This window comes from Glycine soja, chromosome 6 (assembly GCF_004193775.1).
Source record: "Glycine soja cultivar W05 chromosome 6, ASM419377v2, whole genome shotgun sequence".
NCBI classification, from domain to species: Eukaryota; Viridiplantae; Streptophyta; class Magnoliopsida; order Fabales; family Fabaceae; genus Glycine; species Glycine soja.
The window spans coordinates 40,666,181-40,693,040 of NC_041007.1; the positions used below are offsets into that span (position 1 = coordinate 40,666,181).

General features: G+C 31.7%; 1 protein-coding gene across 1 annotated transcript; it reads left to right on the top strand.

The window, feature by feature from the left end:
• The first annotated feature begins 21,456 nt into the window (after window positions 1–21,456).
• On the top strand, window positions 21,457–25,451 carry LOC114416252 (G-type lectin S-receptor-like serine/threonine-protein kinase At4g27290). Its single transcript, XM_028381121.1, has 7 exons — window positions 21,457–22,949; window positions 23,400–23,519; window positions 23,635–23,792; window positions 23,863–24,073; window positions 24,196–24,433; window positions 24,508–24,658; window positions 24,747–25,451. The coding sequence occupies exons 1-7, from the start codon at window positions 21,572–21,574 to the stop codon at window positions 25,050–25,052; spliced, it is 2,562 nt and encodes an 853-aa protein (XP_028236922.1). The 5' UTR covers window positions 21,457–21,571; the 3' UTR covers window positions 25,053–25,451.
• The last annotated feature ends 1,409 nt before the right edge of the window (window positions 25,452–26,860 follow it).

Consider the following 26,860-nt stretch of genomic DNA (forward strand, 5'->3'; position numbering starts at 1 on the left):
TCTGAGATAAGTTTGGTGGTATTCGAGAAAAAAAAAGTTTTGGAAGGAGAAGAAAAAACGAAATTGAGAGAGAGATGACCTAAGATTTCTTTATTTATAACTAGGGTACTCATAATTTGTTATTTACCCTATTTTTTCTTTATTTATTATTTTATAAACAAATACTCTATTTATTTTATTTCCTATCAAATAAATAAATCAAATATCTTTTTTTTAAAACTAATATTTTAATTAATACCATCATTTCTCCTTATTTATTTAATTATAAAAATCTCACTATTTTCTAAAATTCTATTTATTTATTTTTTTACTAATTTTTTTTAATTTATTTTAAAAAAATGGGATATTACAACAATAATCCTTGTTTTTTCCAATTCCCATCCATGAACTCCGTATGAGCATGGCCTGCTATATCGAATTTTGTGGAGAAACTCATCTTTGTAGTTCAAACTGCTTCAGTCTACTCTCTCCATTCCCCTTACAAAAATGCAATATATAATCAAACAAATAGCAAAAAGGAAAGGGATGTGAAGCAACCAAAATAATGAGTACCTAGCTCTGATGCAGGGACTCTGAAATAGAGGTCTTGTCCCCCTTTAGAGAATTGTCTCATCAATCAGATCGATCATCGAACCAAAGTAAACAGCCACTTCCTCCATTACGAATATCCAAACTTGCATATGCTTTACAAGAACAGTTTTTCAGACAAGACTTCTGACATTCCTCAATGTTCATGGTCTTATTGAACCATGATGAAGATGTATCTGGAACATTCATGTCAGTATAACTGTGTTGTTGGTTTTACAGTTAGATTTATTCCTTGGAACACAGCCCTCAGACCAATATGATACATTCCATTGTTCGGGGAACTTTGGAACATATCCTTTGATGCAATCACATGTCTGAGCGTTACCATTCATATTGCATATAGAATTTGCATCACATATAGCATAATTTTCACATGGATATGCCCCACCAGAGAGAACTTTTTTTATGCTCGTTTGGTTTGTCCAAAGGAAACGTTGCCCGGCCCGAATTGGATAATCGATCTATCAATGATCTTGTATTCATGATACTCTTCCTTTTCATTACACACAAATTCATATATATGTTGTTGTGCGAGTTCATGAATTGGATAACCCACCAAAGCCTCTCCACTCCATGAGCCTCGTCTAAATTTTATTACATCCCCCTCGTATCCGAAAAATTGTTGATATCCTCTAAGATCAAGTTTCAAGGAATAATCTCACTTAGCAGGATCATCTTCATTTTTCCAAGATGACAAAAACCTCTCTAGACCAGTTACCAAGTTCCATCCAAACTTCATTCCTGGCAAAAAGTATCACATGGATCATCAAAACTCTGCCACAAACGTTTATATCGCGTTCATTTCTCACCACAAGATTTCCTGAGGTGGTACTATTATTATAAAAAGGACCGGAGGTGGTACGTACTATTATTATTATTCCAAATCCAACCCAAGCTTCCTGTTGAGTGTTGATTACACCCCTAGTACTAATACATTTGCCATAAGGTTCCTATCATAATTCAATCTAGAAATTCAATAACATCGAATACTTAATTTGTCCTATTTTATAATAAAGATAAATGATAAAAGAGAAAAATAAGAGAGTTTAATTTTTTAATTAATTGAGCAATACAAATAAATATGCACATCCCATGCAACGGATAACTAAAACCTATGTCATTTTAAAATAATTATGACAATTATTAAATTATTGGTTTGATTAGTATTAAAATCAATGGTTAAGAGGGATTCAACCTATGTCATTTTAAAATAATTATGACAATTATTAAATTATTGGTTTGATTAGTATTAAAATCAATGGTTAAGAGGGATTCAAGTATCTTAAGTAAGATCTTTGGTTTGATTTGTTTGAGTCTTGGACGTAAAAAATATAATTAAAAAGATGGACCCACCAAATATTAATTACTTCGTACTATTGATATAATAAAAAATAGTTATGACGGACTTGATTTTAATTTTTAAAAATATCCTTGAAAAACTATTTTATTTTGAAAGACAATATTCAAACTAGAGTTATTAAATATTTTATGATATTTAGATTGTTTGCTAGTCTTCAAGTTTTTATTCAATGCCACAATGTATTCACTCTCTTCTTGAATGAAATAATGAGTTGTTTTCCTTAAAAACAAAATATTTTAAGATATTTGACTTTGATATGAACCCTCATGGCACAAGGGCTGACTTAGGATCGTCTAGGATTAAACCTTGATGGAAAATGCGGAAATTGATTAAGGAAAGGATTGAAAATAAGGTGGTTAATTTCGTGGGTCTTAATAAGGTGGTTCTTGGCATAAAATGGATGAATGGGATGGTAAAATGTAGGTTAAGTGGTGGCTGGATAGAAATATAGAAATGGCAATAACTGAAGCTACAGGGCTCCAAATGAGGTGATTTCAAAACGAGGTGAAAGGTCTCGTTTTGAAATTCAATTTAGGCTCAAGAATCACTTAATTTGAGTGCGTAAAATGGGAGTTATGGCCACGAGATAATTCTGGGCAGAGGTGGATTTTCTGAAATTGTGGTTTGAAAGAACAAGGGTGAAGATGAAAGGAAGGAAAGAATCACTCTTTCCAGCGAGGGCAACACACAAAGGTTGTGAAAGTCCTTTGATACAGCCAATGTGTTCTTGAATCACTCAAGAATTTAGGAGAATCACTCTCACTAAGATAAAAGAGATAAACTCTAATTTTCTGAATAAAACTCAACTTGTGTTTATTGATAAAATGGTTCAGCTTATATAGAAGCTTTACAACAGATTTTAGTAATGACCCACTAACCTAGAATTAAAATAACTTAATGCCATTAATCTAGGGAATTAAAAAAAACTTAATGGCTGAGTGTAATTGAAATTGTGGCAACCAAAAGTCACCCCCAACAGCCAACAAGTCAGCCACCATTTGGTCTCCCAAAAGGCTGATGCCTAGGTTGCCAATTGGACCCTTATTACAACTTGAACTAAACCTAACTAAAGCCCTTTTAGTTGATTAACCCAAAACATATTTTTGGTCAGCCAACTTTACAAGGATTGGGCCATTATTTAGACAAACTAAACACTCTAAAATTGAGACAAAGTGGTGTCATTTAGTCCTCCTCCATTTGGGCCATGATACAACTCACAACCTTGGACTTTTCTCCTTGAAACTTGGGCTTGTATTCAAATAGTATGGACAACACTTGTTGAAGAGCTTCCTTGGCTTTCCTTGCTCTAGCCCTTGTCATAGGTCCTCCAAGTCCTTCAAGTGGATCCTTGCCCTTGCTCTTGGTCATGTCCTCATCATTCTCTCCCTCTTGAGAAGGATTTGTCCTCAAATCGGATTCTCCATCTACATCAAAAAGAGATAAATCAGAGACATTGAAGGTGGAACTAACATTATACTCACCGGGCAGCTCAACTTTGTAAGCATTGTCATTGATTCTTTCAAGCACTTGAAATGGTCCATCTCCCCTTGGTTGAAGCTTTGATTTCGTTTGTTCCGGAAACCTTTCTTTTCTCATGTGCACCCAAACCCAATCTCCGGGTTCGAAGAAAGCCTTCTTTCTCCCTTTGTTGGCTTGTTTAGCATAGCTTTTATTTTTCCTCTCAATTTGATCTTTGACTCTCTCATGAAGCTTCTTCACATAGTCCGCCTTTGCTTGACCTTCTTTATGCTTAAAAACAGAAACATTAGGCATAGGCAAAAGATCAAGAGGAGTTAGTGGGTTAAAACCATAAACAACTTCAAAAGGAGAACAACTAGTGGTGCTATGAACAGCTCTATTGTAAGCAAATTCAACATGGGGTAAACAAGCTTCCCAAGTTTTTAAGTTCTTCCTCAAAACTGTCTTAAGCAAAGTTCCCAAAGTCCTATTAACAACTTCCGTTTGCCCATCGGTTTGTGGGTGACAAGTGGTTGAAAATAACAATTTAGTGCCCAACTTGCTCCACAAAGTCCTCCAAAAATGCAAATCATCAAGCCTAGGTATAGGATGCCTATATTTAATGGTGATGTTATTAAGGGCTCTACAATCAGAACACATGCGCCATGTCCCATCCTTTTTAGGGACCAAAATCACTGGGACAGCACAAGGACTCATACTATCTCTTACCCAACCTTTGCTAATGAGTTCATCCACTTGTCTTTGAATCTCTTTGGTTTCTTGTGGATTACTTCTATAGGCTGGCCTATTGGGCAAAGAAGCTCCCGGAATGAGATCAATTTGATGCTCAATTCCCCTCAAAGGTGGTAGTCCATTTGGCACATTTGGTGGAAACATGTCTTGAAAATCCTGCAAAAGAGTTTTAACACTAGAAGGCACTTCAAAATCATCAAAAGTGTTAGTGGTCAAAATCTGATTTTTGCAACACAAGATATATAGTGACTGTTTAGCACGAAACAACCTCTTGACCTCACTTTTTGTGGCTAAATAGCTCTCCCCCACTTCAAGTGTTTCACTCTTCTTTTGTTCACTCTTTTTCCTCTCAAGTGTTTCCCTCTTTTTCTCACTCTCAAGTGTTTTGCTCACTTTTTCTTTTTGTCTTTTCTCTTGAAGAAGTTTTTCTCTCATTTTCTTTTGATCCTCACACACTTCTTGTGGACTCAATGGCTTCAGCACAATCTTTTTGTCTTGGTGCATGAAAGAGATCTTGTTGGTGTAACCGTCATGATTTGCTCTTTTATCAAATTGTCATGGTCTCCCCAACAGTAAGTGACTGGCCTCCATAGGAACAACATCACAAAGTACCTTATCATTGTATTTCCCAATGGAAACGTCCACTTCAACTTGCTGCCTCACTTGCACCTCCCCATCCTTACTAAGCCATTGAAGTTTGTATGGCCTAGGATGTGGTTTAGTAGCTAAATTTAGCTTTGACACTAATCTAGAACTAGCCACATTGGTGCAACTACCTCCATCAATGATCACCACACACACCTTGCCATTGATTAAACATCTAGTGTGAAAGATGTTTTCTCTTTGGCTCTCCTCCTCATGCTTCAATTGACCACCAAGTAACCGCCTAATCATCAACAAATCTCCCTACGGAGTCTCCTCTTCCTCTACGTACTCACTCTCCTCTTCCTCTTCAACATCATATTCACTTATATATTCTCCATCTCTAAGAACCATGGACCTTTTGTTAGGGCACTCATAAGCATAGTGTCCTAGGCCTTGGCACTTGAAACACTTCACATCTCTACTCCTTTTAGAGGGTTCCTCTTGGTACTTTGAGCGAGTTTTTGATGGGATAGGTTTGGAACTACTAGAAGTAGCAGCCCCATCTTTCTTACCTTTGTCTTTCCAACTAGAAGAACCAAAGTTGGTAAAACTCCTCTTAGCCACTCCCTTCCTTTTTAATTGTTGCTCTACTTGGATTGCTTTGTGAAGCAAATCATCCATTTCAACAAACTCCTGCAGCTCAACAATATCACGGATATCATTAGTCAAACCATTAAGAAATCGAGCCATAGTTACCTCCTCATCTTCTTCAATATTTGCTTGAATCATGAGCACATCCATTTCCTTGAAATACTCCTTAACCCCCTTGTTGCCTTGGGTTAGTTTTTGGAGCTTGAATTTCAAGTCCCTTGAGTAACTAGCCGGCACATACCGCTTCCTCATGATCTTTTTCATCTCCGTCCATGTATCAACCATTGGCTCTTCATTTCTTGCTCTCTCCTTTTGTAGCTTGTTCCACCACACAAGAGCATAGTCGGAAAATTCCGTGGCGGCAAGCTTCACCTTCTGGTCCTCCTCATAGTTGTTGCATGAGAAAACATGCTCTATTTTCATCTCCCACTCCAAGTAGGCCTCCAGATCATTCTTTCCTTTAAATGGAGGAATGTTAATACCATCAATTCGGTTTTGTCTAGGAACACCATCATTCCCTCTTCTCCTCCTTTCTTCTTCATTATGATCTCTATTCTCCATTTGATCCAACCTCTCATGGAGCGCATCATCTCGTTGTTTCATTAACCTCTCCAAATGTTGCATCAAAGATTGCATTTGGAATTGCGAAAGCCCCACTTCATCATTAGGATTAGTACCTGACATCTCAAACAAACAAATCAAACGTAACAAGACAATTATAGTTGTTGTTTGAATACCTCACCCACTCAAGTGTATCACACAATTATGGCTTTTCTCTAATGAAACAATCTTGCCTTTTACCACTCTAATTCCCCTTGAGTTCTTAGGCAATTCAAGAGATTATGGCCACAACAAAGAACAATTCACCAATATGTGTAAGGTAAGGCTAGAGAGACAAGGAAAAGGTTAACCAAGAAAAAGGCTAACAATATTTTTAGGCACAAATGAAGGAAATAAAATTCAGAATTTAGGAATTCAAGTAACAATCCTTCATGCAACCAATATATTACATTAAAGAGTTTTTTTTTTTAAAGTTCTTCAAGCATGAACCATTCAGCCCAATTTTATTTTTTTTTAATTTTGCTTATACGAAATTCTACTTTTTTTTTTATAACAAAGAGATCAAAAGGCTTAACTTTTGCAATGGTTTAACCTAAAAAAAATATATATGAATAAGAAGGTAATATAAATGGCAAAGAGAATAAAAAAGGATGTTACCCAATATTTCCAGCAAAGGAAGTGTTGATCCTAGAACCGGAGCTATGATACCAAATGATATGAACCCTCATGGCACAAGGGCTGACTTAGGATCGTCTAGGATTAAACCTTGATGGAAAATGCGGAAATTGATTAAGGAAAGGATTGAAAATAAGGTGGTTAATTTCGTGGGTCTTAATAAGGTGGTTCTTGGCATAAAATGGATGAATGGGATGGTAAAACGTAGGTTAAGTGGTGGCTGGACAGAAATATAGAAATGGCAATAACTGAAGCTACAGGGCTCCAAATGAGGTGATTTCAAAACGAGGTGAAAGGTCTCGTTTTGAAATTCAATTTAGGCTCAAGAATCACTTAATTTGAGTGCGTAAAATGGGAGTTATGGCCACGAGATAATTCTGGGCAGAGGTGGATTTTCTGAAATTGTGGTTTGAAAGAACAAGGGTGAAGATGAAAGGAAGGAAAGAATCACTCTTTCCAGCGAGGGCAACACACAAAGGTTGTGAAAGTCCTTTGATACAGCCAATGTGTTCTTGAATCACTCAAGAATTTAGGAGAATCACTCTCACTAAGATAAAAGAGATAAATTCTAATTTTCTGAATAAAACTCAACTTGTGTTTATTGATAAAATGGTTCAGCTTATATAGAAGCTTTACAACAGATTTTAGTAATGACCCACTAACCTAGAATTAAAATAACTTAATGCCATTAACCTAGGGAATTAAAAAAAAACTTAATGGCTGAGTGTAACTGAAATTGTGGCAACCAAAAGTCACCCCCAACAGCCAACAAGTCAGCCACCATTTGGTCTCCCAAAAGGCTGATGCCTAGGTTGCCAATTGGGCCTTTATTACAACTTGAACTAAACCTAACTAAAACCCTTTTAGTTGATTAACCCAAAACATATTTTTGGTCAGCCAACTTTACAAGGATTGGGCCATTATTTAGACAAACTAAACATTCTAAAATTGAGACAAAGTTGTGTCATTTAGTCCTCCTCCATTTGGGCCATGATACAACTCACAACCTTGGACTTTTCTCCTTGAAACTTGGGCTTATATTCAAATAGTATGGACAACACTTGTTGAAGAGCTTCCTTGGCTTTCCTTGCTCTAGCCCTTGTCATAGGTCCTCCAAGTCCTTCAAGTGGATCCTTGCCCTTGCTCTTGGTCATGTCCTCATCATTACTTTGAAGATATATAACATTATTTTGCAACTCAATCACCATTAGTGACCATTGTGTAATTTTTAAAAAATCAATCAAATGTACTTATTGATATGTGAGAGAACTAATATGAGGTTAATAAAAAAATGTTTATTTTTCATGTCCTATAATTATAAAGATTTATACACAGTTAAAAAATTAAGGAAAAATCTCTAGTATGACATTTAAAGTGAGTTACATTATAAAAGTCAATAAATTTAAGATACATAAATACTGTGATTAAGTAATGATATCATGTATATATGATCAATAAATTTATCATACATAATATAATATTATATGACTGAATAATAATATAAAGTGAGTTACATTGTAAAAGCCAATAAATTCTAATAAAACTGAAAATAATTATATTTTTATTAAAAATATTATTTATAAGGGAAAATAAATTTTCTATAACACAAGGTTCAAGTAATTAAATATTTTAGTGCCTACACATATTAGTTATTATTTTGATCCTTGTAACATCAGTTAGCATTTTTTGTTTATTCCTCTTGTTATGAAAAGTAATTATTTTTTTTCCAGCTTAACAGACTTTTGAAGGAGTTAATTAAATTGTAATAATCCAAACCTGGTTCTGAAGGGGGAAAGAAAAAAAAGTTGAGATGAACGGGCAAAACCCCAAACTCACTCTGAAACCTTTCTTATCACTTTGAAATAAGATGTAGATATGTAGTAGTAGGAACTAGCTAGGAAGCCAAACAAATTAATAACAACGCAGAGTAAAACATAACAGGAGCTGATATTTCGTATGAAACACAACATCGAAAATTTTGGAGTGGTTTTTGGTAAGCTAGAAGGGAAAATATAAGGAAATTTTAATAGTTGTCACTAGATGTACATTACCTCTTGCGTGGGTACACCAAAATGACCAAATCAAACTTTTGGGCTATGATGCCAATTTTTCCTTTCATTTTAAGCATTTCTTTTTTTCTCCCAGCTTGCAATTCTTCCAGGTGATCTTTCTCGGCCCCTCCTTGATTTAGTTCTTTTTCAATTTCTTTTCAAGAGTAATTGTTAACTGATTGACAAATGTATCAATTTTATCACAAGTTTTAAAAATTAAAATAGAAGACCGAGTATCGAATTCACATGAACTTTGTCTATATTTGTCTTAATAAACCAATTTGTAAGCAAGAGTAATGTTTTTCTCGCAAAGATTGAATCATAAATGCATTAAGTAAAAAGATGTATGTAGAGACACAACAAAGTCACTATATCCTTATCAATGCATTATTGAGATGATTTTTCTCAGTGCTTTAGACATTATCATTTCCTAGTGTATAACCCTTAAAAACAAATGTATGGATAATCAAACCACACAATAAAAATTAAGAGCAGAAAAGAGACAATAGAAATTGAAATTGCATTAATAGATAAGAAGAATAGTTAAATTGCAAGGACATTGGTTGCTAGGCTCCCAACAGAGGGTTTGGCCTCTCGTAGCCATGAGAGGCTTGGCTAATAGAAGAAGGGACTAGATGACTAATAACAAAAAAAAGGAAAATGACTAAGAAAGAGGATTTCTCCTAAAAGAAAAATTTAGACTTTGAATTTCTTCACTAGAGAACTCTGAGACTTAGTGTCTTTTACTTTTGTTTTCTCCTCCTGGTATAGGCTCCAGGTAACTTGATTTTCACGCTGATTTTGTGTTAAGCTCACCTTTGGATTTTATTATGGGTTTTTCCGTGCACTAAGCCAAATGTCCACTTCTTCCATTTTTTCTTCAAGATTTTTTCTTTCAATTTTTGTCTTAATTTCCCTTCAAAACACTTAATTTCTTCTCCTCTTGACTTCTACCGATCAAAAAGAGCAAATATGCTAACTTCTTCGTTATTTCATAAAAAAATAATAAAGTAAATAAATTACACTTATTTATTAGTCAAAATTAAATATCAAATTAGCTCATATTTTACTATTATCATCACTCTGCCTCTTGATTTATTTTGATTTATTTCAAGTAGAAAAGTGAAAATGGTTTCCGTTGACAATGAATATGGCTTTCACTGAATTTATTTTATCCTTAAGATTTGTCAAAATAGATGGTTGGTGCAGGCTAACTAAACAACAATGTTTCACCTTATTTTGGGCTGGATATATGGGAGGAAAAGATAGATAGAAAAAACAGATAAAAAAAATATATTTTTTTATAAACTTTAAATATTTTTTAAGAAAATAATTATGTTTAAGTCACATAAATAGGATTATTATGTTTGAGTATTCAGAACTTCAACTCGAAACTACTTCTTAATCTAAAATAACTTTATAGGATATATTTAGTAATACGTTGAAATCCTATTGAGCCGAAAAATCACGTATTTCAATGTAAAAAATCAAAAGCTAGTGCGTGAGAGAAGTTTTTTTTTTTTTAATGCTAGTTGCGTTCACATCAACTCATCCATAGACGCACACACTGATTTATTCCACGGTGGATGGTAAAATAAAAAGAATAACAATTTTAAAGTGATGTAATAAAAGGAAAAATAAAAAAAAGGAAAAAGTTTGATCATAAAGAAAATAACTGTATCTTAAATATTTTTCTAAACTAAATTTGTGCTGAACCATTTTAGCCACCATTAACATCAATCATAAGTTGGGGTGACAAAGTATATATACTGGTACCAGTAAAAACATCCGAAAACTGGCAGAGTTACTCACTTATTAGAGGTAAGGATGGAGGACATATATATATAACTAAAATATATTATTAAAGTAAATAATTTATATTATACTTATATTTTTTTAATTTTATGATTAACAATAACAATTTAAAAGAGAATAATAGTTCATCATTCCTTATATTAAATTTGTGTCACATTTTAAGAATATTAAATTATTATTTACTTTTATTTATAAATTTATGATTTTATTGATAATTTTTTTAAGATTGACTTTCAATCAAAAACTAATATTGTGTGTTGTTTGCAGATTAGTAATGTTTATTTGAGTATATTTAATTACTTATTTTTTTAATGTTGATTATCTTTCTAATGTTATTTATTTAACTTTAGATGAATCAATGTTATTTTTAATATTATATGTAGATAATTTTAATGTTATGCTTAAAATATTCAAGAGTGAATTTTAAATTTACTTATAGTAATTTTTTTAATTAATATATTTTTATTGATTTATAATTTTATACTTTAGTATTAAAGTATACGTCTAATATGGATAAATAAATACTTTAACTCATATGAAAATAAAGATTAAAATTATTACATACAAATGAGTATTTTGTCTTTTTTAAACTCGAATATAAAAACGAGTCCTATTAGATCTTAGACTCTACCTATAAGAAGACTTTTCTCTAACAATAGTTAACAGGAAAAGACACATGAAGGATGGAAGAAAATAAATTCGCACACACATCATCGTGAAAGACAGCCCTATGTTTGAATATTTCCATGATTTATAGTTGTATCAATCAAACAGAACCATCGAAGTTAGTACGAACCCCATTAGGCCATTAGATTATTTAAGTACTTGCACAAAAGCCACAAGTGTGAACATCCCAGGTCAACCGTATCCACGGTCCTGCTCAACCTAAAGTCTCCGTGAGCCAATTCAATTGATCAAATAGGTGTAATTTTTTGGTGTCGAACCAAGAAAATTCTCTTTCTTGGTGAAAAAACTTAAAAGGATAATTTTTTTTTTCAAATTAACTCAGTTTTAGTTTTATGAAAAAAAGGTCTTATTTTCATCTTTCTTATTTAGAAATATTCTATTTTTTTTTGCTCAAAATAGTTATGGTTAACATTTAATAAAAATTATAAATCAGTTTTTTCAGCAAAAATTACAACTTAATTTTTTTTAAATTTAATTTTTAGTTCTTAAAAAAATATTTGACCGATCAAAAATTTCTAATTTTTTTATTGAGAATTTTAGTCTCAATTTTTTGTTTAACTAGTTAAGATTCCTAAACATTTAAAAATTTCAATTGTTAATCCCTAATTAAATAAAAGCTTGAACTTATTAGTTTTATTTAATTAATGAGATTTCATGTATTAAAAACTAAAATTTTCAAAAATTTAAGGATTAACAACCTAAATGAAAAAAATTAAAAAATTTTGATCGGTCACACTTTTATTTAAGGACTAAAAGTCAATTTTTTTTTAAAAAAAATAAAAGAACTTAATTGGTCAAACTTTTGTTTAAAGATAAAAAATCAAATTTAAAAAAAAAATAAAAACTAGAAGCTTTTTATGTTATTCACTAATAAGACACATACCAGCAGCGTGGGAGACCTCAATATGTCCCCCTTTCGAGAAGGTTTATGATCGTAGGATATGTTTCTTTCGAGATAAGTGTGAGACTAGTGTAAAACTGCTTGCATTGGATTATATTTTTTTGAAAAAAATAAAGTTTCTTCTTTCCTTGTTGCTTCTATGCTCCTCTTTCCCCATTGCTGTTCTGCTTGTTCATTTCACCAATTTTGAACAACCCAAATCTTATTCCCCAGATCCTAAATTAACTTAGAAGCATCATCATAAAATAAATTCAAATACAGAAAAGTAAACTGAAATAAAAAATATCATCTGCAAATAAAACTTGAATTCCTATGGACTACGAGGAAGAGCGGCATGAAGTTGAAAATTGCAAAAGAGAGACAAGAAGAAAAAAAAATAAAAAATAATATTTTTGTAATTTAATCTAGTGTGACAGTCTTACGGTAGTCTTAAACTAATCTCAACAAAAAATTATATCTAACGGATCACTTTTATTTCTCAGTGGGAGACATGTTGAGGTCCCCCAGGCTAGCCACTTTCTCTAAATAAAAGTTGAAGTTTTATTTTGATAACTGATATTGAGGTTTATTATGGTATATTCCACGGTGGACAAGCAAGTAAGTTATCCAATGGTACAACACCAGTTTTGTTAGTTAAAAAGTCAATTTTAACCTTAAAAAATCCTAATTACACCCTCATCATATGTGCTCCGCCACACCCGTCACCTACAACCTTCCTCACCCTCATCCACAACGACGGGTTGATCAAAGTGAGCCTCCAGGGTGAATGCAACCCCTTCTGCTAAAACTCTCAAGAATCAAAATCAAAAAACCAAAACAAGAACCCATGCTCAAAAATCTAAACAAAAAACTGAACCATTTTCTATTCCCGTCACCCATCACCAGCGACCAACCTTCATCTCCCTCATCCATTGGTTTCGTCTCTATCCTTCCCAAAATAAATATAAGGGCTGATATTACTTCTGCACGTACTAGTGTCACAACTTAACTTGCTATTTCAGGGTGGATTTCACCTTTTATTATGTGGGTTATAGAAATAAAAATCACCAATTTTTTATGTTAAAAAACCGTACTAAAAGATATTGTTATGTGTTATTTTTAGTACTTTGATAAGATGGAGGTGCGACCAATTAAAAAATGAAAAAATAAAAAATAATTATATATGAAAAGATATTGGTGTCTCATCATTTTAAAAAAGGATTGTATACAAAATAACCTAGAAACTTAGAAGAGTATATTGTTCACTTTTTAGTCTTATGAAAGAAAGAAAAAAGATAAAGACCTAGTACATTGAGGAAAAAAGAAACTCAAAGTCAACAACATTGTTTGATCTATATCCAAATGTAACACCGCTGTGCAATTCATGTAGCTAGTCTCATATAACATGACAAATTATTTTTGTTGTTATCGATAGTACTGTAACACTCTAAGAATTCCAAATCAAATTATAGAAAATTTTGTTTGTGTGATCTGTAAAAATATAATTGATGTTCAAATTATTTATAATAAAAGACTTATTTCAAATAATTAATTAAAATATTAATTACATTCACATTATTTTATGTGGTAAAGTTAATATAATTTGATTTCTACATTGTGCAAAATACAAGTATTGTGAGAGATTAGACTGTGTAAATCACATTGTGGATGATTAATTTGAATTACACGTTCGTTGATGTAAGTAATTAATACGATTACCTATATTAATAAACTTGTTGTCATAAAACCCCTTAATAAATACTCATTAGATATGCAAAACCCTTAATTGTTCATTATTAGCCAATAAAACCCCATTATCTTTTGGTTCATACCACACTTGTTTCAAACTCTCTCAACTCACTAAAACATCACAAAACACAAGTTCAGGTTTTTTTTTTTTTCCTTATCTGGCCAAAACCTCCAGGGAGAAAGGGAAGAAAATTTGGTTTCCTCATCACTTGCTCAAAGCTTGTTCTTGGAGTCCTTCTTCTTGAGCAAGGCTTACACACACCCACTTTCTTCATTTTCAAGCGCATCAATCTATAGGTATGGGGAGTTCTACCTTTAATCTTGTAGATCATGCTTGTTAGGGTTGTTGTTGCGTCTTGTTGGGTGGAGGAAAACTCAAACTCTGCATCTTTTATATCTAAAACTAAAAAATGGTGAAAGTTCATAGTTTTCATGTTGGTAGATGAGGGAATTTATTTATTTTTAAATTTTTGGTGCCTGTCTCTGTCATGCAAGACGATTACTAAGGCTTTTGAGGTCTCTGGAGCCATGGGTGAAAGTTTTAAAATGTTTTAGGTGGCACTCCTATTTTATCTGGATTTTTCTTTTATTTTGGTCAAATATGTTTTTTTTCCTATTGATTTTTAATAAAATTTCTGAGAATGCTTTTGAGAAATTGGTCGGTGTTTTATTTCTTGAACACATCATGGGGACAATGCAAAAAAAAATGTCCGGAAAATGCTTTTAATTGATGAAAAGGTGAAAATTGTGCATATAGCCAGCAAAGACAAAGAATTGTGAAAAAAAATAGTTTTTTGAAAATTTGAGCTTGGTGGAATTTTATGAGATTTTTGGGAAGTCGTTTTCTAAATTTCCCATTTTGAAAGTGAATTCTGAATTTTCTGGCAGCTAGTAAAATCAATTGAAAGAAAAATATAGTTTAATTGTCTTTTTGGCTTCTAGAAAATTATGTGAGGTAGACAACATGATGGGGATGATATTTGAAAAATATTTTGAAAAATGAGTTTAGCTTATAATTTTAACGGGCTGAAAACAGTGATTTTGTGCATGGTGGCTGAGAGGGTTTTTAATTAAAATAAATTTATGAAATGATTGAATTTTGGCACCCTGAATTTTTAGGTTGAAATATACCATATGAGGAATGATACTGTAAAGTTTGATGAAAATTGAAGTTGATTTGATATTTTTAGAATTTTGTGAACTACAATTTCAGCTTGTAGAATATTGAGTTTTAGATGAGATGATGACACTTGTGGCTTTTGCACATGTACTAAATCTATTGGGACATATTAATCTCGCGGTTCAGTTTGATTGATACACTCACCAAAATATTTAAGCTGATAACAGACTTACGATGACACCCTTTTGGCAATGACAGCTAAAATCAGCTAAAGGTAGACTAGGTAGTCTTTATGTGTGTATTTTAATTATGTTTTAAGGAATGGTGACAAGATATTGTTTAGCACACTTTATACTCTCCATATGGTTAAAAAATATTAGAAAATTAAATCACTTCTAAAGTTTTATTAAATAAAAAGCTTTGAAATTTGAATAAATAGTCTATTTAGTTTGTAAACTATACATTAGCTGATAATTTAGTCCAATATTTTTAAAATTGTCAATTTAGTGAATAAATTTACAAATACTGCAACAAATTAGTCCAATCGTTTATTATAAGCTCAATTGCATTTTTATCCTCAACTTTTTCTTTTTGACAAATTTTACCCATAACAAATTAATTTGATATATTTTATTCAAACTTTTAAAAAACTTATAAATTTTACCTTGTGTTGAATTGATCTGACATGCTAAAATAATTCTATTTTTTACTTCTAAATTTTTACTTTTTGACAAATTTTATGCCAACTTTTTCACTTGATTGGTAAATTTTAGTCCTAACTTTTAAGCTACAACATCAACTCAACTACAAAAAGATAAAATTTGAAAGGTTTTTAAAAAGTTGAAGACATAACATTCCCTGGAAACTAAAAGTGTAATTAAACATTTATCATGTATGTCGCTGACTCATTTGTCAGTGCCTAAGTAGTATAGTTTTAGGATCACTCTAACATTGTGTATCATACTTTAAGGATCAAAAAGTCAATATATATGTTTGACAGTTGAATTAAGGTTAAATTATAATTTTAGTCTTTTAAATTCAAGATTTTGGTTCCCTTGATTTTTAATTGTAATATTTGGTTCCCTACTTTTATAAATTGATAATTTTGGTCTCTATGATAGATTATTAACTAATAATTATAATTATTAGAGATATTAGATTAATTATAAATTAAATAAAAATTATTAATTATTAAACAAATTAACAAAAAGTTATTTATTCTAATGTGATGTTGTTGCCGGTGGAGTTGTGTGCGACAAGGGAGGAGAATAATGTTTTGAAGATTGATGAATAATTATTTTTATTAATTTTTTAATAATTAATAATTTTGATTAATTTATAATTAACTTAGTAACTCAATTTATCAAAATTTTGTTAATAATTTACCAGGAGGATCAAACTTACCAATTTATAAAATTAGGGAAATAAATATTATAATTAAGATTCATAGAGGTCAAAATCACATATTTAAGAAACTAAGATGATTAAAATTATAATTTAATCTTGAATTAATTTATCACAATATTTACATATTTATGGAGTAAATTGATGATTGAAAAAAATATAAAAAATAAATTGTTAGCGAATGTATAAGAACTAAATAATCTACTTCTCCTTTAAAATTTTATAGTTTTTTTTTTATAAATTTTAACTATTAATAAAAAGGATTTTGAAAGAGTTTGATAGACAATAGTATATTGCATTCATTTCTCGTTTTTTTTTCCACCATGCTTGCTTGGAAAAGTCTTATAATACTGACATCTAACTACGCCTTACATTAATGGTTTATCATAGTTTAGTTAATTCCTCAACTAACCATCTAGTATTCAAGCACAGTATTCTCCCCATTCAAGCACAGTATTGAACGCCTAAGCCAATATATTGCCACACTAGTCTAATCTTAAAACTAAAATAAATTCAGTTAATAGGCCAACGGATCTATGCTATGTTTACTCTCATTTTACTTGAAAAAACTGCGCAAGCAACAGGGAGAGGGAGATAACGAGTGATCTTGAAAAGAAATTGAAAATGAAGAAAGAGGGGTGAATAAAACCCACCAGAAAAATTGGTTACAAGCTCGAAGAAAATATTCAGCTAAAAAGAAGGGGGAAAAGGCATCATTTCTAAAAAAATATTAATTTCGTGTACCCTCAGCAAGAGGTAAGGTACTTCCTGACTGGTATTAAAATTTCATGATTTATATTGCTCATAAATATAATCTCATTTTCATTGCTGTGTTGCATACCAAAATCTCATCTCATGTGTCGTATATTTTCTAATTTTGTTAAGAACGGCATGTATCTTTGAAGGACGCAATGTTGCTCGATTGAAATGAATAACAAAATTATTTATTTAAATATTTAATGTAACTTCTACATGTAAAAAAAATAAATTAAATCACTCATTTGATCCCTATTATGATTTCATGATTCATACCTTTTAGTCTCTATAGTTTGAAAGTGATTTTTTTAGTTATTATAATTTATATTTTAATTCTCTGTTAATCCTTATAATTTATATTTTAATTCTCTTTTAGTCACTATAGTTTAAAAGTGATATTTTTAGTCCCTATAGTTTATATTTTAATTATCTTTTAATCTTTACTAAAAAAACATATAAAAATAATTAGCTACAAATTAGTTATAAATTATCAATTATTTTTTTATTTCAAATTATTTTACAGTTATGAATTATTTTGTTAATATTTTTGTAGTTAATTGTAATTGATAATATTACTCATATTTTGATGGTAAGGATTAAAAGAAAATTAAAATATAAAATATAAGAACTAAAAGGGAATTAAAATATAAATTATAAATACTAAAAAGACTACATTCAACCTAGAGGGACTAAAAGAGAATTAAAATATAAACAATAAGACTAAAAAAATCACTTTAAAACTATAAAAACTAAAAGGTACAAATAATAAAACTATAGGGACCAAATAAATAATTAAACCTAAAAAAAATTTCAAACACCAATTACTTAATCGGAACAATCTTTCATTACATACTCAATGGTAGTCTGGTACATGTTAGTAATTTTTATGTTATTGGAATAAGTTGCATTTTTTGTTTAATTTATGAAAATGTTTCCCTTATAAAAAAAATAAGTAAATGGGTAAGTCATCTTTGTGACTTGAAACATAAAAATTATGTTTTAAAACATGACTTTATATAAAAGTCACTTTTATAAAGATGACTTTATTTTAAAAAATAAACAAATATAAACAAAGAAAGAAAGTCGAGTACCAAAATATAACTTCATAAAAAAAAAGTTTTAAAAAAGTTGAAATATCATCCTAATACACGACTTCATCAAACTTTCTTTTTTCTAAGAAAATGCAAAACTTGAATATTCATATAAATACACAACCTCAACAAATAAATATTAAAAAAATTACAAAAATTTAAAAAGTCCTGTTTGAAAAAATGACTTTTGTAATTCAAATTAAGAAAAAGTTGTACTTTAATTCAAAGTAAAACTCTTAATTTAATTATATTCACTACAAAACATGTAATCTTTAACGTATATTTTTTTTTTCTAATTCTTAATAAAAATATTGTTAATTTTTTTTATAACATTTAAAAAATGTTGTCAAACATAAATAAATAAATGTTAGTAACATGTTTTCACAACATTTTATAAAATGTTGTGTATAGCCCATTATTTTAGCAAACTATATCATGGATGTATGATCTTAAGGTAATCTCCTGTTATACTTAGTATATATATTTTATGAATAAAAATATTCCATGCCTTTCTTCTCGTTAAGTTTAACAAATCATTAACATTTTCCCCCAATAACCAAATCTTACAATTTGTCTCACGTTCTTCCAACACTCAAATCATCTCTCCTATCCAAGTTCACCCAACTACTTATGACATGGTGTAATGCATGTGATGACAAGCAAAGGAAGGCCACACTCTTGTGATAGTTTGCATAGGAATGTGAGTAGGGTGGAAACAAAGTGATAATTTTCAAACACCAATTACTTAGAGGCATGCCTTGGCATGACCTTGTTGGGATTTGGACAATAGTACTAAATCTGACAAGTAATAAAGTGATAAGTAAGTATTGTTTCTACAAGGCTTGTGCAACAATTGGGTAATTAATAGTATAATTTTGAGAGATTAAGGTAACTAAATCTAATTAAAAATTTGCATAAAGATAAAGAAATTGAGGGAAGAATTAAGGAAAGAAATCTAAGTTTGAGAATTTTCACAAACACTTGGAGTGCGTAGTAAACAAAGTCTAAATAAATGGAAGAAATTAGTTGGGATTTAACTTCATTAAATTGTCCTATCATGCAATCACTATTATTATCATTCAATCAATATCATGTTATCATCAACCCACAAATTTATTCAAATCATTATCCCTTATGTGAGAGAACCTAAGTCTCTTGATTCCACTATCAATCACTTGAATTAGTGTAATCAAAGTAATTACATTAAAAATAAGGGTTTTTATAATGCAAAGTCCTTTTTCATAAAAGTTATTGGGTGTTCTCTTTAGTTCACAATTTAATAAAATCTCTCAATTATAATTGAAACAAAAGAATCATGGAAAAGGGTGATCAAGCCAAGTGTAAACATTAAGCATGAAAGAGAAACAATAACAATCCCTAATTGAATAATAAAAAGCATAATTACAAGAAAGTAAATTTATTTACATTAAACTTCAACAAAAGGATGAAATTAGCTATGCATAATCATCGGGGGGAAAGAAATCAATGAAAAAACAATTGGAGAAGAACAAACAAGCATGAGAGCAAGGGACAATCATCTGAGTCAAAATTCTCCCCAAAAACTCACACTATGAACCCTAAGTCATGTGTCATAAGCTCCTTTAATATAACATGAATTTTCAATAGTTTAGATTTTTCTAACTAGCTTAAGCCGCCTTTGCAAGGCTCACTTAAGTTGTGACAAAAACAATCTTCTTCTCTAGAAACTTTTACTAGCTTAAGTCGTCCTTGTAAAGTCTCACTTAAGCAATGACAAACAACACTCTTTTTCTCCAAAATTTTATTGGCTTAAGTCGTCCTTAGTGTTGCTCGCTTAAGCCGGCTTTGCATATTCACAAATCCATTTTCAGAGCTTTGAATGGTGACATTAATCCTTCTTAAACATCTCTCTCAATTGTCCTTCCTCAATTCTACAAAATTGACCTAAAAGTATGAAAGATCACAAAGAAAAAATAATAAAAAATAAGCTCCTAATTATCAAAAGTATCTAATAATTCAAAAGCATAAAAAGTATCTAATAATCGTACCAAAAGTATTGTAGAATACAAGTAATGGTGGAATTATCACCTTGACTTAGCCTCAAAGCCTGTTTACATGGGCTATTTTATAGAAGGCCCATAAATAGGACAATAAGCCTATAGGCCTAATTAGTAGGCCATAAGTCTAATCAAGCAAACAAATTTATCGAGTTTATTATTAATGCTAATATTAATAATTATATATATATATATATATTATGTATATGTATTATATAATATAATATTATATGGTATTATATAAACAAGTGAGTCTATTAAGCTTAATAGTTTTTTTAAAGCCTAAAACCTAGTCTTTTTAATTTAAAAGTTTAAATCTAACCTTTTTAATAAACAAGCAAGATCAGACCAGGGTGTAGGCTCCTAACGGACTGTTTGACCTATTTCCGTTCTTAAGTGTGAGAGAGTAACAATATGCTTTTTTTTGGGGGGGGGGGGGGGGAGGAGGGTGGTTTCTAGGCTGATTTTGGGGTTTCTCATTCATTATTGTTTGGATTGTTTATATATGAAATGAATAATTAACTTGTGGTTCCTTATTTATTTATTTTTTTGCTATTTTTCCTGATTGATTGTTTATGAGATTTCTTGGTTGCTATTTTTGCTAGTTTTTGTTATTGGTTTTTCCTAAAATATTATTCTTTTTTTGAAGATGAGGTGGGGGGAGGGGGGAGAAGGATGAAAAGAAAATAGGGAGAATAATAAGCATAGGAAAAAGAGGGTGGTGTTAGGGGAGCAAGGTGGGTTGGGCGTTTTTCATAAACTTGGCTGAAACTTAGTTTGAATATATGTGGGGTAGTTGCAAAGGACACCATGTGGGAGGAAGAAACAAAGATAATCAAGAAATATGTTTTGAGACTTTGTTTCTAATTTTTGTTTTCCTTTCTTATAATGTTCTTTTAATATTATCTTTTGCATTAATTATTTTTTACCAAAATATCTTTAATTACTTTAAAAAAATAAATTGACAACAAATTTAATGCTATTAACTTAATTAAGTAACTTTCTTAAATTATGTGAATTAGGGAAAAAATCTTATATTTAGAAACGAAATTAGAGTACTGTATAACAAACTTTGAAGTTATTGCAATCTTAGAGCTCTTAATTTTCTAATCAGTGATGTTTTAAATTGCACATTTCTATCACAGTGACACAACCCTTTTACAAAAGAGCAAAATGAAATAATGGACTGATCGAGATTTTAACATTCTTGGTCATTCACTTTGTCCAGCTGAACTTTCAATTTCATGGTAACTTATTACCAAATCAGGCTTGAAGAGGCAAAGAAAACGATTATCTTGTCTGAGTTACTAAAAGCTGACGTTTGAGAAGTCATTGCTATAATTTTAACAGAATGGTGCAAAACTTCAGAATGTTATTTATTTGGTTCTTACTCTTATGGTACTTGAGAAACTCCACTTCATTGGACAGTTTAGCAGTGAGTCAATCTATCCATGATGGGGAGACATTAGTTTCAGAAGAAGGAACATTTGAAGTTGGTTTCTTTAGCCCTGGAACTTCAACAAGACGATACGTAGGTATATGGTATAGGAATCTATCTCCTTTAACAGTGGTCTGGGTTGCTAACAGAGAAAATGCACTTCAGAATAACGCAGGAGTTTTGAAACTTGATGAAAGAGGGCTTCTTGTGATTCTCAATGGCACCAATAGCACAATTTGGTGGTCCAACAACACATCAAGCAAAGTAGTAAAGAATCCAATTGCACAGCTTTTGGACTCTGGAAATCTTGTTGTTAGAAATGAAAGGGATATAAATGAGGACAACTTTTTGTGGCAGAGTTTTGATTATCCTTGTGATAAATTTTTGCCAGGAATGAAGCTTGGATGGAACTTAGTAACTGGTCTAGATAGAACAATAACATCTTGGAAAAATGAAGATGATCCTTCTAAGGGAGAATATTCTATGAAACTTGATCTTAGAGGATATCCACAAGTTATTGGATACAAGGGGGATGTAGTAAGATTTAGATCAGGCTCATGGAATGGACAGGCTTTGGTGGGTTATCCAATTCGTCCATTCACACAATATGTACATGAATTAGTGTTTAATGAAAAGGAAGTGTATTATGAGTATAAGACCCTTGATAGATCGACTTTCTTCATAGTTGCATTGACCCCTTCAGGGATTGGGAACTATCTCCTTTGGACAAATCAAACAAGGAGGATAAAAGTTCTCTTATTTGGTGAGTCAGAACCGTGTGAAAAATATGCTATGTGTGGTGCAAATTCTATATGCAACATGGATAATAGCTCTCGGACATGTGATTGCATCAAAGGGCATGTTCCAAAGTTCCCTGAACAATGGAATGTATCACATTGGTATAATGGCTGTGTTCCAAGGAATAAATCTGATTGTAAAACCAACAACACAGATGGCTTCTTGAGGTATACAGACATGAAAATTCCAGATACATCTTCATCATGGTTCGATAAGACCATGAACCTTGACGAATGTCAGAAGTATTGCCTGAAAAACTGCTCTTGTAAAGCATATGCAAATTTGGATATCCGTGATGGAGGAAGTGGGTGTTTACTTTGGTTTGATGATCTGATTGATATGAGACACTTCTCTAATGGAGGACAAGACCTTTATTTGAGAGTCGTTTCTTTAGAGATAGGTACTCAATTTTTTTGGTTACTTCACTTCCCTTTCCTTTTCATTGTCTGGTTAATCATATATTCCTTTTTTCTATATACATCATCCAAGCTAGGTACTCAATGCTTTTGGTTGCTTCACTTCACTTCCCTTTCCCCTTTGCTAATTGTTGATTATATAATGCTTTTTACTAAGGGAAGTAGAGAGAGTGGAGTGAGGTAATTAAAACTTTTTTTAAAAAAAATTAAAAGATGAGTTTAGCAAAATAATTTGATATTGCAGACCATGCTGATGTTGAGTTCAATTCATGATAATTGGGAAAAATAATGAGGGTGACTATCAGGGATGTTTTCAATGGTAAAGAGCTTCCATATTCACCCATCTATCAGATCATAGTACTGGTCATGACTTTAACTTTTCTCACATAGTACTGGTGATGTTGAATATACTGTTTTTCTCAAAATATTATTGCAGTCTTAAAATATGGAAGCCCTATACCAGTTTGTGTGAGCTGTTGTACGTACTTAAAGTTTTTGATTACTCTTGCGCACTTCACATCTGTCAGATTTTACTGCAGTCAATGACAAAGGAAAAAACATGAAAAAGATGTTCGGAATCACAATTGGTACAATTATTCTTGGATTGACTGCAAGTGTTTGCACAATAATGATACTCAGAAAGCAAGGTAAATTTTGTCTTGGATATTGATAACATCTAATATATGATAGTAGGTTTATGTATCATACGTGCACATTGTGAGTGTCATAGTGCTTCTCTATTGTTATCTTCAAACCTATCAGGGGTAGCAAGAATAATTTATAGGAACCATTTCAAACGAAAACTGAGAAAAGAAGGCATTGATTTGTCCACATTTGATTTCCCCATCATAGAAAGAGCCACTGAAAACTTCACTGAGAGTAACAAATTGGGAGAAGGTGGCTTTGGACCTGTGTACAAGGTGATATGGAAAACCAACTATAGATGTTTGTTTTCCTAACTCAAAATATTTCTAACAATTTGGTTAGCAGGGAAGACTGAAGGATGGCCAAGAGTTTGCTGTGAAAAGGCTTTCCAAGAAGTCAGGTCAAGGGTTGGAGGAGTTCAAAAATGAAGTTGTATTGATTGCGAAACTTCAACACCGTAATCTTGTGAAGCTTATAGGTTGCTGCACTGAAGGAAAAGAAAGAATGTTGATCTATGAATACATGCAAAACAAAAGCTTGGACTACTTTATTTTTGGTAAGAGGCTTTACATATTATATACTAAGATATCTGTTTGAATCTTCCATTTCTTATCTATGGTCTTGAACACTTACGAAGTCTACAAGTGGTATGCTAATCATGTGTATGCAATTGACTAGATGAAACTAGAAGGAATTTGGTAGATTGGCCTAAACGATTTAACATTATTTGTGGCATTGCTCGAGGACTTCTTTATCTCCATGAAGATTCTAGATTGAGGATTGTACATAGAGATCTGAAAACTAGCAACATTTTACTAGATGAAAATTTCAATCCAAAAATATCAGACTTTGGCTTAGCACGAGCATTCTTGGGAGATCAAGTTGAGGCCAACACAAATAGGGTGGCTGGAACATAGTAAGTGCTTTTCTACATTAATGTGGTTTATAGGATTATTCTCATTTAATTTACTTTAAATTCGATGCTTTCAGTGGGTACATGCCTCCCGAGTATGCTGCCTGCGGACATTTTTCAATGAAATCAGATGTCTTTAGTTATGGTGTGATAGTGTTAGAGATTGTATGTGGCCAAAGGAACAGAGAGTTTTCAGACCCAAAACACTACCTTAATCTTCTTGGACATGTAAGCCTAATGATATATCTACATTCTGTTAACACTTATTTGAATTATTTCTTACTAACCTGTTTATTTCTCACCATTAATATTTTAGGCATGGAGATTGTGGACTAAAGAGAGTGCATTAGAACTAATGGATGGAGTGTTAAAGGAAAGATTCACACCTTCTGAAGTCATACGTTGCATTCAAGTGGGCCTGTTATGCGTACAACAAAGACCAGAAGATAGGCCAAACATGTCATCAGTGGTTCTAATGCTGAATGGTGAGAAATTAATATTGCCCAACCCGAAGGTTCCGGGTTTCTACACAAAAGGAGATGTTACCCCTGAATCAGATATTAAACCTGCAAATCGCTTCTCAAGTAATCAAATTTCAATCACCTTGTTAGAAGCAAGATAGAGTATGAAGGCAATAAATAAATAAAAAAGACAAGGTTTTCCTTCGAATCTGAGACAAATTAGATATTTGCTATTATTAGCTCCTGTTTTATCTGTTTTCATTTACCAAGACACACATACAAGTTGAAATACTCTATGGAGACAATAATGTTAAAATGCAATTTGGAAGATTATGATTGTGAAAAATTTTCTGGTTTTTGGAATAGATAATTCGGGTCATGGCATTAAATAATTTGGAAGAATAAGGCATCGGTATTCAAGGAATGAGTACTGAATAAGGTTTGCAACCTAGGGCCTTCATCCTTGTAAACTCTTAGCATGAAAGATATTAAGTTATTTTTTAATACCATGCGTTTACATTATATTGTATGAATGTAATGTGCTTTCCCTAGGCATTGTAAAATGGTATTTCAAGTTAAGAACAATCAATGAAACAAGCTATATATGCCTTCCAATTTATATTTCATAAGCAGTTAGGTTGTATTTATAGTTGAGAAGAGAGACATATATTTTGGAATAACACAAGAAAATTTGAAACCAATCATTTATGTTATTATTCACTTTATGTTTGACTAACCATGATTTTTGTTTTAACTTTTATTACCTATCACTTATGAATTTTTTATCCTCACCAACTCATCATGTGACACATGTAGGTAAAGAAGAAATTTAAAGGATTATGGGCCAACAAATTCCAAGAACAGTAGATCATAAGATCCAAGATTTGCATTTTTAATAATTGATGTTTAGCAAGGTTTTGATGATAAATAAATAGGAAGGATGTCCAAAATGATTATGTTAACACTACTACACAAAATATATTTTATGTTACCATTACTACATTGGTTGTTTGATAACCGATGTATTAAATGGCGTGGTGGCATTTCTGTAACTAAATGCAACTTTACATAACATTAGTTATTGATAAACCAATGTAGAAAACATACTTTTACATCATTTCTTGTTTGAACCGATGTTGAAATTGCATTCTAAAATTGGTTCATGTTAAAATCAATGTGAATGCATGATTTTCTACCTTTTACTATATTTGAACTCCTCTTGTTGTTGCCTACTATTCATGCGCTATTCGCAAACCCTAATTTCTCTATCGATTGATCTAACTGCCACCACTTATCCAAAACCCCACCACCAACACTCACCACCACCTCGCATCCATCATGAACCCATACCATCACCTCCACAAACCCAAACCCCCTCACCATAACTTCGCCTCCACCACGAAAACCTACCACCACCATGGCACCCCACCTCCACAAACCCATACTACCACCACGACCCTTGCCACCACAATGAATGCATATGACCACATTTCCTCTATTCTCTGCTTCATCGTTCCTTCTCAAAAAATACCCTAGATCATGTAGTAACAACCATAATCATGACCTCTCTGCCACCACCATCGAACCTCCACTGCACTGGTTAAGGCCTTCTCAGTTTTTCTCCTCTTTTGTTCTCCCTTCTCTTTATCTTACTCTTTTAGCTCTAATTTCATCCATTTTGTGTGATTCTAATCTTTATTGTAGAAATTTTGTGTGATTGGATCTATTTTTGATGCTAGTTATGTCTAATTAAGTTTCTCCTCAATAATGTCTTTTCCTATATATCATTTATGACATACTTATTTTCACCTTGTCACTCATGAACTCATTCAATAAATAGATCTCATAAACCTCGAAAGAGCTATAAGGATACTTGGAAATAACATTGTAATGCGAGAAAAATCCTAAATGAGATAAAAACACCTAAAAACAAGTTGTAGCTCTATAAGAGTTCAATTTGTTTTTTTTT